Here is a 17,013-nt window from a genome sequence, read left to right as displayed (position 1 = left end):
CAAGTCGTTTCTAGGACTGGAGAGATCTCAGATGGAGATACAAATTTCCACATCCCTGTAACAGAGGTTATAGAAACGCCTCAGATTCATTTTGGGGACAAAGTGGGGTCTAAAACACTTATTTAAAGAGGCCCTGTTGTTTAATTTCCAGGAGTGAGTGATATCAGCCAGAAAGAAGTGAAAGGCTTTGTGAAGCGGGCAAAGAAGGGCTGTTACTGCTGGGGGCAGGTGCCCGGGATTCCATGGGGTTGTAAGGGCCGCGGATGACTCTGCCAAGCTTTTGCTCTCCTGTGTTGCAGTAAGCACCTACACCTTGGTGGTGGGCCCACTTGCCTTTTGCTTTGCGCGGATCCAGCACAGGAGGTGCGCGGCGGCGCCCAGAGCGCGGCACTGAAGAGCTAATCTAGCCGACAGGACAAACACGAATAAACAGGTGGAGGGATTACTGACGAAATCATAGCGGACTGTCGCCCTCTGGGCTCTTCTCTGCTTGGTTCTCACCAAACACCCGCGCCTGAGCCAGAATCCACTGCACCTAGGCCGCAGCGTCCTAGTTTGGTTCCCTCTGTGCTCGAGCCCCAAGCTCCACCTAGAGAGAGGGAAAAGGCCCGCCCCCATAGAAGCACCAATCCCGTTCGCCTGTTTCTTTCTCATCTCCAATTAGCTTAGAGGGTGTGGTCGTCACGCCAGCCTCATCCTACCGTCGATTGGCCGGCGTCTGCCTGGTGCGAGTGGTCCTAGCCAATCAGAGACCGTCAGTCCACCCCGCGAGCCCACGAGAAGCGGCGCGAGAGCCAGGGACCCGTTGAGATGGGCGGGATGTGGGCGTGGCATCATGAACTGGGCCCGCCTACGCCCCGCCCCACCCGCCGCGCCTCTTGGCTTTAATCTTTTGCTGTGTGCGGGCGGGTGTCCACCGGAGGTATACCGGGAGGTGAGCACCGATCCCCCGGACCCGCCGCCCGCCGCCAGAATGGAGTTCGTGAAGTGCTTGGGGCGCCCCGAGGAGTTCTACAACCTATTGCGCTTCCAGATGGGGGGCCGGCGGAAGGTGATACCCAAGATGGACCAGGTGGGCCGAGCATCCCTGCATCCTGGCTGGGGCGGGGCGGCTGCGCGCGGCGCCGGGCCTGAGGCCTGGCCGACCCGGCCCAAAATCCTGGGCGGAGGGTGCGGCGAGCGGGTGCCAAACGCCTCAGGCGCCCTTCTTCCCTCGGGGCGGCAGACCCCCGCCCCTTCTGGCGGCCCCACCGGCCCAGCCTAACTCTGCTTTCCTAACCCCAAATGGGGCCCAGGTGGTAGGCCTCCTCTTCCCTCTCCAACCCTACCCCAGGTTGTCTTGATGTTTCTGCTCTTTCAAGACATTGCTTGCCAGGTCGTTTTTCTTCACTTTTCCGTCTGTCCTTGAGCATTGATGTTATCTGTGTCTTAACTGGTGATTGCAAAATTGAGATTGTGTGGGTAGATTAAGTGGGGGAGGACCTGTGAGAGAATTTGGTGAATGTAAAAAGCTATGCAGATATTGTCCCAGTACCTTTTCTGGAATGAAACCTTGCTCATCCTTCCAGTTTTCGGTTACATCACTTCTATAAGCTTCCCTCACTTTCCTCGGGTCTGATCAATCCCTTATTCTCCAGTGCTTCTTAGGGTTTTTTTTATAACACATATTTACTCTTCCAAGCTCTTTAGTTACCTGCATGTCTGTCGTTTAGCAACATTGTTGGTTGCTTGAAGGCCAGACTTGGTTTTATTTATTTATATTTCATCTGCCTCATTCTTGTATCCTTTGTTAACTGAATGCTTACAAAGGTATTTATTCCAACAAGAAACTTACTCTTAAGTGATTAGTGGATGAATAAATACATTCAGCCGAATTAGTGGGTTGTATCAAAAGTTTTAAATTCTTTTTGCCAATGGAAACATCACACATACTATTTTTTGCTTAAATGCACTCTTAATTGGTGTCCTTTATTAAGTAAACACTTTAAATTTCCCATCAGAAAAATTTTTTTCATAACTCAGGATCCATGTCATCCTTCAGGGTCTAGCTTCAGTCAGTGCCACCCCTAGTGACCATTCAGCAGACATTTTTAAACACCTGTTTTGTGCTAGATGTTATGGTGGGTGCACCGTGGCAGGATGTCATGCACAGACAAATAGGACACACAAAATGCTCCCCATCTTGTCAAGTGAATAAGACTTTGGAAGACTGTTCACAGAAAATTTAGAAAAGCACCATAACAGTTACCTGTGAAACTCCCTCAACCATTTTCTCTAGTACTGCTTACCTTATATCGGCCCCACGGTCTTGTATGGTGGCCCCCAAATCCCTTTCAGATCCAAGATTCTATATTTGATTCTGGATTTTTAAGCTATTTGGATGTAGAAATCTTGTTCGATGTACCTTTGGTGAATTAATGAATAAAAGGTGGGTACACTACCCCCAAGAAACCTCTAGTGTTTTAAACAAGATAAACTTAAGTAAATGTGGCAGAATATAGTAAATGCATAAGGACATTTATAAAAGGGAAAAATCACTTCTGGCTGGGACAGGGGAGTCCTTTTTTGAGGGATGCTCCCGTGCCTTGTTCAGTAGGTATTTAATTAGAGATTCTTACTGAGAGTTTTTGGAGCTTTCCTGAAATTATTTGCAAATATTTGTTATTGTACATTTGTGTGTTTTGAGAGAACAGTGTCCACTATTATCCTATCCTTCTGGGATCTGTGACCCAAAACGCATAGTCACTGCTTTACAAACCAGTTTGTACAGTCTCCTGGGCACTACCTGTGACAAGTAGTTCACTGCCTCTGGAGACTTGCCCACTTCACCCCCCAGACATTTTTCGATTTTAGGAAGTGCTACCTTCTAGTACAGTAAGCGGGATTGTTTTCACTCTGTTCTCCCCCTGGAGCCAGGGTCTAATCCATGTTTGTAATCCAGCACTTGACATATTTTAAGAGAACTCTCCTGTTCTTAGTAGGAACACTGATAGCCAGGCCAAATATTCTATGTTCTTCCTTTAGTTATTCATTATATGTTTTTCTTTCCAGATCATTTACCAGCCTGTTCTCTCTCCCTTTAAAGTCTAGTGTCCAAAGTTGAACAGTACTCTTTCGGGTTGGTCTGCGCATTTCAGAACTTTAAATTCCTTCTTTATGGATGCAGTATTTCTATGTAACATAGTTGAAGACTGCTTTCACTTTAAAAAATGTATTTTAATTATAAAATATTTCAAGCAAGTAGAAAAATACTGAAAAAACTCTAACAAACCATTTTCTATTTCCAAGATTAACTATATCGTATAGTAAGTGTTTGCTATATTTGCTTCATCTTTTTTTTCTTAAGAAATAAAAGGGCCATATACAACTAAAGTCCTTTTCTCCATCTTACCTCCCTGTCACATTCACTGTCTTTTTTAGGCAGTCTCATCATGCTGTGGGCTTAGAATTGGGGTCAGTCAGATTCCTAATTGCACTTGTTCAAGACCTTTTATTCCATCTTGATGCCCTGATGAAACACTTCAAAAAAAATACATATATATACACGTGTATGTATATATATATATACGTGTATATATATATATATGTGTGTATATATATATATATATATATACGTATATATGTATATATATACGTGTATATATATATATATGTATATATATATAATGTTTTATTTATTCATTTTTGAGAGGTGGTGAAGGAGCAGAGAGAGAGGGAGACACAGAATCTGTAGTGGGCTCTGTGCTGACAGCAGAGAGCCCAATATGGGGCTCGCGACCTGAGCTGGAGTCCGATGCTTAACCGACTGAGCCACCCAGGTGCCCCTGTGCTGAAACACTTTTTAAACCTCGATCTTTACCTTTTAGATAAAGGGTTTCATAATAATGACTAACGTTTATTGAGCTCTTTGTGTGTGCCAAGCATTATTTTATACACCTCCTTGCATCTATTTTTTAAACCTTCCAGTAATCTTATGAGGAAGGTACTGTTATTTTTACTGTTTTATAGATGAAGAGCAGAGACATAGAGAGGTTAATTAATTGCCCGAGGTCTAGTTATTCAGGGGTGGAGCCTGTCTTTGACTCTGGCTGTCTGACTGCAGAGCTCATTCTCTAAACCCCACCATGCTGCTTATCAGTCAGGTGTTGGACCACAGAGACGCCTCAAACAGAGGATTATCCAGATTCAGCTAAAATTGACCCACTTGAGTGTGATGGACACAGGGTGGAAAATGCCCACTCTGATGTGTTCACAATCTAATGGAGAATAGGTGTACAAAAGTAAGATAGCCTAGGGAGTGCCAAGTATTCTTAAGTACATTTTGATTTCAGGAAATTTTAGTGAAATTAGAAATGTTTTAGAGGGAAAAGTTTTCAGAAAACACAGGAAAAGTACTTTGTAAACCGTTAGATTTAGTTTAGTGGGGAGGATCTTCAGTAAAAGCTACCATGGGCCAGGTTATATAGGACTAAGCATGATGTGTGTGGGATGATGAGGAAACCAACTTGGCTGAAATGAAAGAGTGAAAGCTAGAAGTATAAAATTCATTAAGTGCATGTGGGAGTCCAAAAGCTGAGCTGTGATCAGTAAAGCAGGTGATGGTTAAGAGCAGAACTGTGACACAATGAAAGCAACATTTTTGGAACACAAATTCGACGTGGGTGGGATTGGGAAGAAATTATATTGTGAGTTAGAATAATCAAATTAATAATGATAATAATTACCTAATAATAACAATGGACATCATTTATTGTGTTCTTATGTTTGCCAGGCACTACGCTGAGCTCTTCAAGTCTGTTATCTCAGTGTATTAGGTTAGCTTTTGCTGAGTAACAAACCATTCCAAAACTGAGGGATTTAATTCTGGAGACTGGTTACACACCAATGTGAATGTATTTAACACTGCTGAACTGAACACTTAAAAATGGTTAAGGTGATAAACTTTATGTATATTTTACCACAATTTACAAAAAAACTCAGTGACTCAAAATATCAACAACTTTAGTTTATAGTCATCTGGGAGAGCTCGGGAGTTCTACTAGTCCGGGCCAGTTTGGTTGATTTCTTCTGGGCTTGCTCAGCTGGCTGGCTGGCTTATGGCTGGGCCATCTGGTGGTTAGTAGGCTGTAGGCTGCAGTGTTAAGGGGAGACCAGGCCATATGCGTCTCATCATCCAGCAGGCTAGCCCTTGGCTTCCGCATGGCAGCTGGAGTTTTCAAGCCTCTGTTGGAATCACATTTGCTACTGTTTTATTGACCAAAAATAGTCACAAGGGAACCCAGATTCAAGGATGTGGAGAAAAACCGTATCCCCTGATGGAAAGAGCCATAAACTCCTGTGGCCAGTTTGTAACTCATCACACTTAGTCAATCTTGACAACAGCCCTAAAGTGAGAAGTATTATTATTACTGCTATTTTACAGATTAGGAAACAGTGGCATAAAGCAATCAGATAAATTCAAAGTCACCTGGCTTGCAAGAAGTGGATCCAGGATGCCAACTCAGGCTAGTCTGAAAACCTCCATGCTTCTAGTTTGCCCTGGATGAAGAGCTTAGGTTTGACTGGCCTCAGATAGCTGATTAGATCCCACCACTGTCACTCCTGGCACGTCCCAGATACTCTATAATTCCTAGTTCCTTTCTTCCCTTCTTAATCTGATGTAGATTAGCTTCCTTTCCTTTCCTTTCCTTTCCTTTCCTTTCCTTTCCTTTCCTTTCCTCCCCCCTCCCTTTCCTTCTGTCCCTCTCTCTTTCCCTCTCTCCCTCTCTCCCTCTCTCCCTTCCTCTCTTCCTTCCCAAATATGTGACCACCAATTGCATGTCAGATATCATTTTAGGTGCTGAAGATATAACAGCAAACAAGATAGGTGAAGACCTTGCTTTTATGAGCCTTACTTACATGCTAGAGGAAGAGAGAGAGAATGAAAAAAAGCAAATACAGTTCACCCTTGAACTACATGAGTTTGAACTGCACAGATTTACTTATTCATGGATTTTTTTAATAAATGCAGTACAGTACTATAAATGTATTTTCTTATGATTTCCTTTATTTATTTATTTTACACGTTTATTTATTATTGAGAGACAGAGAGACACAGAGCATGAGCAGGGGAGGGGCCAAGAGATGGAGAGACACAGAATCCGAAGCAGGCTCCAGGCTCCGAGCTGTCAGCACAGAGGCCAAAGCTGGGCTCGAACTCACAAACCATGAGATCATGACCTGAGCCGAAGTCGGACGCTTAACTGACTGAGCCACCCAGGCGCCCCATTAAGTTTGTTTATTTTTGAGAGAGAGAGAGAGATAGTGCTAGTGGAGGAGGGGCAGAGAGGGGGACAGAGGATCTCAAGCAGGCTCTGCTGTGCCGACAGCAGAGAGTCCAGTGTGGGGCTCGAACTCACAAACTGAGGTCATGACCTGAGCTGAAGTCCGATGCTTAACCAACTGAGCCACTCAGGTGTCCCCCCCGACCTTAGGATTTTCTTAATAACATTTTCTTTTCTCAAACTTACACATATGACATACGAAATTATTTGTTAACTGACTTTATGCTATCAGTAAGGCTTTTGGTCATCAGTAGGTTAATAGTAGTTAAGATTTTGGGGAATCAAAAGTTATATGCAGATTTTCTACAATGTGGGGGTTAGCACCCCTTACCCCAGAGTCTAGAGACTTGACTTCTCTCATTCTCAAGTCTCCTCTATAAAATAAGAGTGTTGGAGAAAATGGTAGCCTTGGTTATTCCTAGAGAGAGAAGTGATAAGGAGGTAGGAGAAAGACCTTCCACGCTATTATCTCTTGATTTTCTTTTTAAGTGAGACTCTTCTAGCTCCAAGATTTGATGAACAATACAGTATAATATTATTTGTTTTGTTGCCTGCAGCTTTTCTGAGTCCTTTTTAAGCCCAAAGAGCCATTAAAAAAGAAAATAGTTAAATAGAGGAAACATAGGACCATACGTTTTCCTTAGCTTAACATGATCTTAGTTTCTCTCTTAATTAACAAAGAAACTGGGGGGAAATGTACACTTCATAGATATTGAAGGCTGACTATTTCTGTCACAAAAGGATTTGGCTGTAGGATTCAGGGTTCAGTAAACTTAATTTATACTGAATTTTTAGGAGCATTTCAGTAAATAGGGACTTGCTGCCACCTGCAAGTTGTATGACATCACTCAGAGGGGCACATAGTAGAAAAAGCAGATGTTTCATAATGATTCATTTCTGGCTTCTATCAAGTCTAAATCCTGACTCTTAGCTAAATAACTTTTGGTAACTTAAGCTCCAGGCAGCAGTTTCTTCATCTATAAAGTAGAAATATTGATCATAGGCCGTTGGCCACAATTTCCCAACTGGCAAATGATCTGAAAATGAGGAGCGTTTTCATAAATGTGGCTCAAAATCATTTGGCAGCAAACCTGCCCTGAATCAAAATGATCCTGGCTTAGTATATTCACACTGCTGTGCAGAAGAAATATTAACAATTAATTATGGGACGTTACTCCATAACAACCGAGGCTGTATATGCGTCTTATTGCCTGCTTTCTACAACACTAAAAATTCTGAATTCTGCACACATCTGGCCATGAAGATTCGATGTAGGTGGGTGTAGGTCTGTAATATCTTCCTTAAAGCGTTTTGTACGGGTAAAAGGTAATGTCTGTATTGTGCTTAGCACGTAGTATCTGCCCAACATATGGTAGTTATTAATCTTATTGTTACATAAATTTGGCTCCGTGTGTAGGGTTTCTCCCTATTCTGAGCGATCTGTGTTAAAGTCTTAAGGAAAGCTGTCAGAAAGGTTGGTAGCTTGTGGAACTTGAGGAGGCTGGAGCCCCAGTCCTGGAAGCTCAGTCTTGCACTTCTGGCCACTGCACACTCTTCCTCCAAATGCCCTTCATCCCTGTTTTCTCTTACTTGAGAGTTCTCTGGAGTGTACTTCATCTCAGACAGCAATGGACAATGTCAGGAGGCTCTAGGGACAGGCAGCAGTTAGCCCTAGACTTTTTTCCCACCCTCCCCTGCCTGCCAACTCATGCGAATCAAGCAGTGGAAATTTTTATAGTGAGCAGAGTTTTTTCCAGTGTTTAGTAGTTAGAGCTTCCTATATCTTCTTGATAATTTGAAGAACTTACTGTTCAGAGCGAGGAACTGAAACAAATAGGTGGCCAAAAAAGAGTGATGGAAGGAGATAGGGAAGGGAGTTATTGACTTTGTTATAAGAGTGGAGGAGGTGTTGGTAAGGAGGGGTGGGTAGTATTCTTTAAGGTTGCTGCTGTCTAGCTTTTTAATGGAACTCATGGTTGGAAATCAGCCCCAAAGCCATTAGGTATAGCTGAGGATTAAAACATTTGGCAGTGCGGAGAAAGGCATCATTGTGGCCTGGTAACAACAGTTTATGTGGAGAGCTTGCCATGGAGATCAGTAATAGCTGTTGTTCTGTTTCTTTTGTTTCATTGTGAAGCCTTGCCTCTCCACACTTGAGAGGGAAGGAGTTGGTGAATGGTTTTTAAATACTCTGAATGTATTCATTTATTCATCAAACCTTCACTGAGTATTTTTATATGCCAGACACTGCACTAAATGATTTTACTAATATACAGTACTCAGTAAATATTAATTTTTATTAATAATTAAAGTTTTAAAAAAATGTTTATTTATTTTTGAGAGAAAGAGAGACAGAGAGTGTGAGCAGGGGAGGGGCATAGAGAGAGAGGGAGACACAGAATCCAAAGCAGGCTCCAGGCTCTGAGCCATCAGCACAGAGCCCCACACAGGGCTCAAACCACAAACCACCTGAGCCAAAGTCAGAGGCCTAACCAATTGAGCCACCCAGGCACCCCTTTACTAATAATTTTTTTAATTGAACATTTTTTTAATTGAACTGAAATGAAATTCTCATGAGTATATGACTTTTTTTTAAAGGTTAACTCTCTTGACAGTATGATATGCATCCATGATAGGAAATTTAGTTAATATACACATATGAAAAGGACATGGGTCCGCTGGGGTTCAGGGTTCATTGTTAACATTCCAAAGTGGTATATCCAACTAGTGATATGCCATATGTATATTTTTAACCACTGTCCTGTTTGATATTTCAAATGTTTCCTTCTCTTACAAAGACAGTGAGGAGACTGGGGTTGGGGGGAGAGTAAGTACATGGAAACTCTGTACTTCGCACTGAATTCTCTTGTGAACGTAAAATAGCTCTAAAATTAAAGTCTGTAAAACACACACATACACACACAGTCAGCAATTCTTTGAGATGTGCTTGAATTGAAAACATGGCTTTTTTTTTTTTTTCCTGGAGAAATGATTCTCGTTTTTCTTAGGGAAGAGTAAAGTTCAGGAAGCAGCTCATTACAGCTCACTAGTTTGAAAGAGAAAGAGGATTAGAAATATTAAAAGTAACAGCTAGCTTTCCAGGGGATAGAAGACGTTCAACAGGTGTTAAAAGCCAGAGGTGGACAGTAAAGTGGGAGAAACAGGTTTTATTCAGAAAAACTAAAGGGGAAAAGAGACCCCAGTATAGACTTGGGCTCAATTTTGAATACGACAAGGAAGAGTGGGAATTTCTAGCCAAGGAGCAGAGTGAAGGGGTCGGTGGATGGAAAATGACTGAGATGAAACATCTGGGGTGAGGGGCGTTCTAGCTAAAGGATCTAACCTAAAGGGATTCTTGCTGGAGGCAGGCCAGGGCGATGGGATGATGGGAGATGAGGAACCCTGCAGGACGGTCAAGGTGATCGGTAGCAGGATTATTGCTAAAATTGGGCGTTGCGGCGATAGGCACAAGCACAGAAATGTAAGGTTCAGAGCCCGACTTAAGTTTGGTCAAGGAGAGGTTCTGTCATCAGGAGGAAAAGCCAGCTTGGCAGAGGGGACAGGGCTCCGCCCGCCATCAGAGGGTTCTGCGGACTCGGGGAAGACCGGGAGGAAGGTGGGGGTGGTGGAGGGGTCTCCCGCCTGGGGCCTCGGGGGGGCGGGGCTGACCTCAGGTGGGCGGTGCCCCCCCCCCCCCTCCCCGACTGGGTGGGCGGGGCGGGCGGAGGCGCGCAGCCGCTGGGCCTACCGCTGGCCTGGTGGGGTGGAGGGAGAGCCCGCCCCGCCCTCTGGGGCGCGCCTCCCGGATCGGCTCGGGTCTATGGAGGAAAAATTCTACGCCAGCCCTGCGATTTCCATGGCCGCAGCCGCCTGCGGCACCAAGGCCATGTCCCTGTTCAAGCGGACCTTGGTGCTGAGCCCCGCCGCGGCGCCCCGGGGTACGGGCGCGGGCTCCCCGCCACGCGGCTGCCCCTTGCCTCCCGCCGCCTGGCCCTCCAAGGACTGGCCGCGCGGAGAGGGCGTCTGCGGCAGGCTGCGGAGCCCGCCGGTGGCCGGCCGCCTGCCCCATTCCCACTCCTGCTCCGCCGCGTCTCCCACCGCCGTGTGTCTTCTCTGCCCGCAGGATTCGCTCAGCAGCAGCTTGAAAACTTGCTACAAGTATCTCAATCAGACTAGTCGCAGTTTCGCAGCTGTCATCGAGGCGCTGGATGGGGAAATGCGGTGAGTGGCCAGACAGCTCCTTTTTGCTTGGGGCAAGAAGGCTTTTCCAGGGGACTTTGAGCCACTCGAAGCTACTTTCTGACAGTCCCTATCATTGCAGTCTCCGCTTGTGGCTCAGCTAGAACGTGCCCCACTCATGCCCCACCTGAGTGAAGGCAGTGTCTCGTTGGAACACCCATGTATTTACTTTAGAATGCCCTTCCAGGCAGTTAGCCATCCAGTAGTTGCCCCGTGGGCCCAGCTTCAGGGAAGCGGGGAGGAAGGGGGGGGGGGAGTGGATGGTGGTGTTTATTAACTTTTTTTAGTCCTGGCAGCCGAACCTGTCTCTGAGGAGGTCATGCATTTTTTTTTCTTGGCTTCCCTTATGCTGCTTTGCAATTCTAGTATATGGGATTAATTCTTCCCAAGTTGCTGCTGTGCAGGCTGCATACATGAACCTAGACCAATTGCCTTGGTGTATGATAGCATTTATACCTAGAAGTTACAGCGTCTTTTGACATTTTAATCTGCAAAATATTTGCTCCATGTAAACACTTGGTTTGCTGATCTTTGTATGGTTGTTCTACAGTAGTTAAATGTAACTCATTCTGGGAGTAGTTGTGACATCCAGCTGCTAGGTTTTTTATTTCGTGTTTTATAAATAAACCACTGAAGTCCATTGCTCCCATCTAAGAAAAGAAAGCTGAGATGGCTCATTAAGTACAAAAGGGTTTGGCTCTCCTTTCAGAGTTCTTTAGAGGTAAGGCTATAGGAGGTTTGCATTCATGACATGTTATTTTAAAATACGTATCTTTGGATGTTTATCTGTTACATTAATAGTTCTTCCATTTTTTACAGCCATGCGGTATGCATATTTTACCTGGTCCTCCGGGCTCTGGACACTCTGGAAGATGACATGACCATCAGTGTAGAAAAAAAGGTCCCACTGTTGCACAACTTCCACTCTTACCTTTATGAACCAGACTGGCGGTATATGGAGAGCAAGGAGAAGGATCGACAAGTGCTAGAGGACTTCCCAACGGTAGTGGAATTACAAATGTCTTCTGCCTATGGTTGTGTTGATAACTGATGATATAGTTGGCTGCTAGCCCCCATACCTGGAGAGAGCAGTGAAATAAGCAGTCTGAGGACAGTGTCATATACTGTGCTGGGTAAGAACTCTGGTAGCCAAGACTCTGAAGCCAGACTGCCACCTCTTCCACTTAGTATCCGGTGCTTAGTGATGTAGCCTGTCTAAACGTCAGTGTCTTCATCTATAGAGATAATAATACTACCTACCCATAGTATTGCTGTGAGATTTCTAAGATTTAACACAGGTTAGAATGGTGTTAGCTTCTATTATTGTTACCAGTATGTTGCTCGGAAGTCCAGTATTTCCTTCTTCAGAAAGGTACATTCTAAATCCAGTGTGGTAAAAGATGGATTCTCAGGCTCGTTCACAAAACCCGTTGCCATGTAATACAGCCGAAGGCTTCTGGTACCCTTAACCTGGTAGTGTGGATGTGTTGTTCTTGATGTTGTTCTTGATGGGTAGTCGCCATGGGGTAGGGAGCAGGCTCTTAGCAGCTGGGGTGAGGACTGACAAGCACAATGATGCCCTGCCACTTATGGCCTTTGTCTGTGCCTTGGTTTCCTCATTTGTAAAGTTAAGAGCTCTCAGAATTGATAAGTTCATATGTATAAAGTACTTAGGGACACCCGGATGGCTCAGTTGGTTGAGTGTCCACCTCTTGGTTTCAGCTCAGGTCATGATCCCAGGGTCATGAGACAGAGCCCAGCATTGGGCTCCATGCTGAGGGTGGAGCCTACTTCAGATTGTCTCTCTCTATCTGTCTATCTCTCCTACTCTCCCTCTGCCCCTGTCTCCCACTCACGCTCCCTCTCTAAAATAAAATAAATAAATGAAAATAAAGTACTTAGAAGATTGCTTGCTGCATACTAAGTATTCTATAAATACTAGGTGTTTAGTCCATTCTGTTGGAGTAAAGTGGGTTATAATTAAACTCTTGAGCTTTAGAAAATTGACAAGTTTATGTTACACGTGTCATTAGGTCTTTTCTGGAATTTGCATGTCTTATCACACAAATAAGTGTTTCTTTCATATCTTATAAATAAAGGTTTGATTTAGCGAAGTCTCATGTTCTCTAAGAGCCCAAAGAAGCCCTTCTTTTTATGCACAATTTCTAGAATCTGGGGGGAAGAATAGTCCTCACGTGGCTGTTGCCACTGAAACAGGTCTATATTCCAGTGGGGAGGCGAGGAATCCACCCATTACAGAAGAATGTTTGAGACACTCCTTGGGTGAGGAAGGGCTATTTCAGAGTACTGAGATCATACCTTCACTGTCAAAGACAAAAATAAAATACGGTATGATTCAAACCAAAAGAGAAAGTCTGTGAGGAATTATTAGGTGGAGCTGATCCAGTGCACTGCTATGATACAAGAGAGGAAGAAGAACCTGGGACGCATAATTAGGTGAGGAATTAGAGCTCTCACCTAGAGAGGGTACCAGTGATTTGACTCTCCCAGGATACCTCTCACATGAGCAGAGCTTGGGTTTCCTCTGACTGGAAATCCACAGACATTCACTGATGAGCTTGTGACACTCCACTAATGCAGAGAAAGTGCTGCAGACAGAGTCCCAGAGCCTTTATTTATTTATTTGTTTATTTTTGAGAGAGAGAGAGAGAGAGTGCGAGCGGGGAAGGGGCAGAGAGAGAGGGAGACACAGAATCCGAAGCAGGCTCCAGGCCCCGAGCTGTCAGCACAGAACCTGATGTGGGGCTCAAACCCACAAACTATGAGATCATGACCTGAGCCGAAGTCAGATGCTTAACCAACTGAACCACCCAGGTGCCCTGCTCCCAGAGCCTTTATTATTGATGTGTATTCTCACTTTAAAAAGTGATATTCTAGCTAGAGCCTCCAAAACCAAAAAAACCTTCCAAACTACTTTTGACTTGAGTAAATTCATAACAAATAATTTCTAGTCATGGGAAAATGTCATAGGTATTTTAAAAATCAAGGTGCCCCTATCCACTCAGCAAAAATGGATATGAAAATGTGTGAATGCTAGAATAATTTTGGGGGGGGTAGAGCTGATAAATGTTTAGATAATTCCAATATGCTTAGAAAACCAAAATCTTCTCCTTTATAAATACTGCATTGCAATGGAAAAACGACAGTTTGTTCAAGAAAATTGCACCATTAAATCTATCTTTTCCTGTGTTGGGGAGTAGAGTGAGAGCTGACAGGCACTACTGTCCTGAAAGCAGAGACTAGCCCTGGAAGAGGAGAAGGGAGCAGAGAGTACAGGCCAGGCATCATTATTTTGCTGTTGTTAACCCTTTATATCCTTATGAATGTGAAATCTATGGGAGCTAGGTGTTTTGTGAGAGTGTAACTGTGTTTTGTTTTGTTTTTTAATTTTTTTTTGGTTTATTTATTTTGAGAGAAAGAGAGGGAGTGAACAGGGGAGGGGCAGAGAGAGAGAATCCCAAGCAAGCTCCGTGCTGTCAACCTAGAGCCTGATGCGGGACTCGAACTCATGAACCATGAGATCGTGACCTAAGCTGAAACCAAGAGTCAGACGCTTAACCGACTGAGCCGCCCAGGCGCCCTGTGAGAGTGTAATTTTGAATTGGAGGTCCTTTCAGCCTTTTGTTCGATTGAGATAGAAATATATGGAAATCCACGGTGCCTTACTTTCTTAAGGAAAGGTTTGTGCACATGCTGATCTCTCCCACCATCTCCTTGAAATAAGATGCACAATTTGAAAGGTAAAGCCGTCTGGTTAGGCGGACAGTCAGTTTTGGGCAAGGGCCTAAAGGCAGAATAGATAACTTGGCCTCACTCACACAGTACTGCTCTTTCTTAGACATGGCACACAGCCATTTCTTTTTTTATGTTTTATTATTTACTTTTGAGAGAGAGGGTGTAGGGGAGGGGTAGAGAGAGAGGGAGACAGAGGATCTCAAGCGGGCTCCAAGTTGATAGCAGAGAGCCGGATGCGGGGCTCAAACTCACAAACTGTGGGATCATGACCTGAGCCAAAGTCGGACGCTTAACCGACTGAGGCACCCAGGTTCCCCGTACAGTACTGCTCTTAGACTGAAGCAAGGAGGGCCCTACTCTGAGGCAAAGGGGGGGCTCCTCACTCTCAAAGGGGTGGAGGGGGTGCCAAGAACTGATGCAGCTCCCCTTCTAGACTATGCTCTGAGTATCTGGAATTCCCTACCCTCAATTCCCTGAGCCACCGCACCCCTAGGCCTCCTAGTGCTGGGCAGAGTGGGTGCAGCCTGGGAGTGGGATCAGTGGTCTGCCCTGCTGCATTTGGGAACCAAGTCCTGAGGGAATTGTAAATTCACACCTGAGGCCTTCAGGCTGTTGTGGAGGTATCTCTGTCAAGGCAGGAGAACAGAACGTACTGTTTCACAAGTTACTCGTTTAACAAGCGACTGATAATTTTAAGATAACTTTCATCCCAGGCCGTGTGGATTTTAGGCATAAGCCTAGACAGTTCTAAGTGCACACTTCCTCAGTGTGTGTGCCTTGAGATTGAACCCGGTATTTTATGCTTTAGTGGTCAATATTTGAAAGTCAGGCTTTCTAGAACTCTCATTGTACATTATGGATGAGATATCTTTTTCACCTGGTACTAGTGGAAACTAGCAGTCTTCAAGATAACATGGGGTTATTTTTAAATGATAATAGCAATAATAATATTTATTGAGCTGTGAATTAGTTACAAAGTATATTTCATTAGTGATTTACTATTTGTATGATTTTGTGTTAATGTAGTTTTAATATTTAATCACTGGCATATTTCACTGCCCTTTTATTTTTTTATTATATATTTTAATATTTATTTTATTTTTGAGAGAGAGAGAAAACATGCAAGAGAGGGGAGGGGCAGAGAGAGGGAGACAGAGGATCCGAAGCAGGCTCTGGGCTGATAGCGGAGAGCCCGATGTGGGGCTCAAACTCAGTGATCCGTGAGATCCTGACCTGAGCTGAAGTCAGACGCTTAACCGACTGAGCCACCAGGCGCCCCATTTACTGCCTTTTTAAAAATTGGTCAAAAACAGGACTTGGCAAATAAGCGAAGGTAGAATTACCCGGTGTTTTGATCATAACATCCTGAAATTTATAGGGAATTTTTAGTATAGGTTAATGGAAATGTCTTGCTACCCTTGACCCCTACTTTGGTGTTTGGCCTTTCTCCATTATACTAGCGGATTCACCATGCTATCCTTCCTTCGTGTACTTGAATCACCAGAGTGTGACTCAAGGACCTAGAAATCTGTAGTTGTGAAACACAGTTACCTGGAGGGACAGTAAAAAGTCCTCATGGCTCAGGGCGCCTGGGTGGCTCATTCGGGTGAGTGTCTCAATTCATCTCAGGTCATGATCTCACAGTTCATGAGTTCGAGCCCCGTCTCGAGCTCTGTGCTGTCAGCGCAGAGCCTGCTTCAAATCTTCTGACCGCCTCTCTGCCCTTCCCCGGCTTGTGCTCTCCCAGAAATGAATAAATATTTAAACAAAAACCGTCCTTGTGGCTCATTTCACTCAACAGCTTGCTGTTGCTCCTAGAGAGTATGTGAAACTGGGTGCCAAGCACGGAGGAGCCCCTCAGTGCTCTCCCTCCCTCAGGTGTCTGGGAAAACATAGGGCTCTTCACTATCACCCTTTTTTTTTGTTGTCGTTAATGTTTGTTTATTTTTGAGAGAGAGAGAGAGAGAGAGAGAGACAGACCACGCATGAGCAGGGGAGGGGCAGGGACAGAGAGGGAGACACAGAATCCGGAGCAGGCTCTAGGCTCTGAGCTGTCAGCACAGAGCCGGAAAGCGGGGCTTGAACTCATGAACTGTGCGATCATGACCTGAGCTGAAGTTGTACCCTTAACCCACTGAGCCACCCATGCGCCTCCTAGATATTTTTGTTTTCATTTTTTGAATTCTATAATTAGATAATGATAAGTCCCAAAAAGTTGTTGAAGGGGATGGTTCACAGTCAGCAGTGAAGTGTTTCTTTTGGTGTGCTTGATTTTAAGAATCTAAGCCGCTCCTCTTTCCTCACCTCACTGGTCTTTGTTCTCATAAACAGAATGACTTGGTCAAGGATCTGTTGAAAGAATGGGGTCCCAAGGAGATTCAGGGATTCAAATGCCCTTTGATAGAGTTGCTCATTTGTTTCAGTCCGTAATAGAAATGACTTTTTGGCTTTGTCTTCCAGCTGTTCTGGAAAGAACAGTGTTCTGGAAAGATTGGATTGATTTTATGGACTTTTGGGATTGTTTTTAATTTCAATTTTTATTTTTGGGGGGGAGCGGGAGGTTTTTTTGCACTGACAGTGGCGAGCCTGATGTGGGGCTTGAACTCACAAACCGAGAGATGATGACCTGAGCTCAACCGACTGAGCCACCCAGGCACCCCGGACTTAAGGGGTTTAACAGTTTATGTTATTCAGA

General features: G+C 44.5%; 1 protein-coding gene across 2 annotated transcripts in view; it reads left to right on the top strand.

Moving 5' to 3' along the window:
- Positions 1-837: 837 nt before the first annotated feature.
- FDFT1 (farnesyl-diphosphate farnesyltransferase 1) overlaps positions 838-17,013 on the top strand; it is a 41,066-nt gene continuing 24,890 nt past the window's right edge. Inside the window, exons 1-3 of one of the 2 annotated variants that reach the window (XM_060653740.3) lie at positions 838-1,072; positions 10,447-10,544; positions 11,382-11,565. In XM_060653740.3, coding sequence (XP_060509723.2) covers positions 974-1,072; positions 10,447-10,544; positions 11,382-11,565 — 381 coding nt within the window. In that variant the 5' untranslated portion in view covers positions 838-973. Of the gene's footprint in view, positions 1,073-9,999; positions 10,545-11,381; positions 11,566-17,013 lie in introns of those variants that run through there. The other variant, XM_060653738.3, reaches the window with a different exon arrangement.

This window comes from Panthera onca, chromosome B1 (assembly GCF_046562875.1).
Source record: "Panthera onca isolate mPanOnc1 chromosome B1, mPanOnc1 haplotype 2, whole genome shotgun sequence".
In the NCBI taxonomy this organism is placed as follows: Eukaryota; Metazoa; Chordata; class Mammalia; order Carnivora; family Felidae; genus Panthera; species Panthera onca.
Note: the sequence above shows the minus strand (reverse complement) of the source record. Positions and strands in the feature narration are given on the sequence as shown.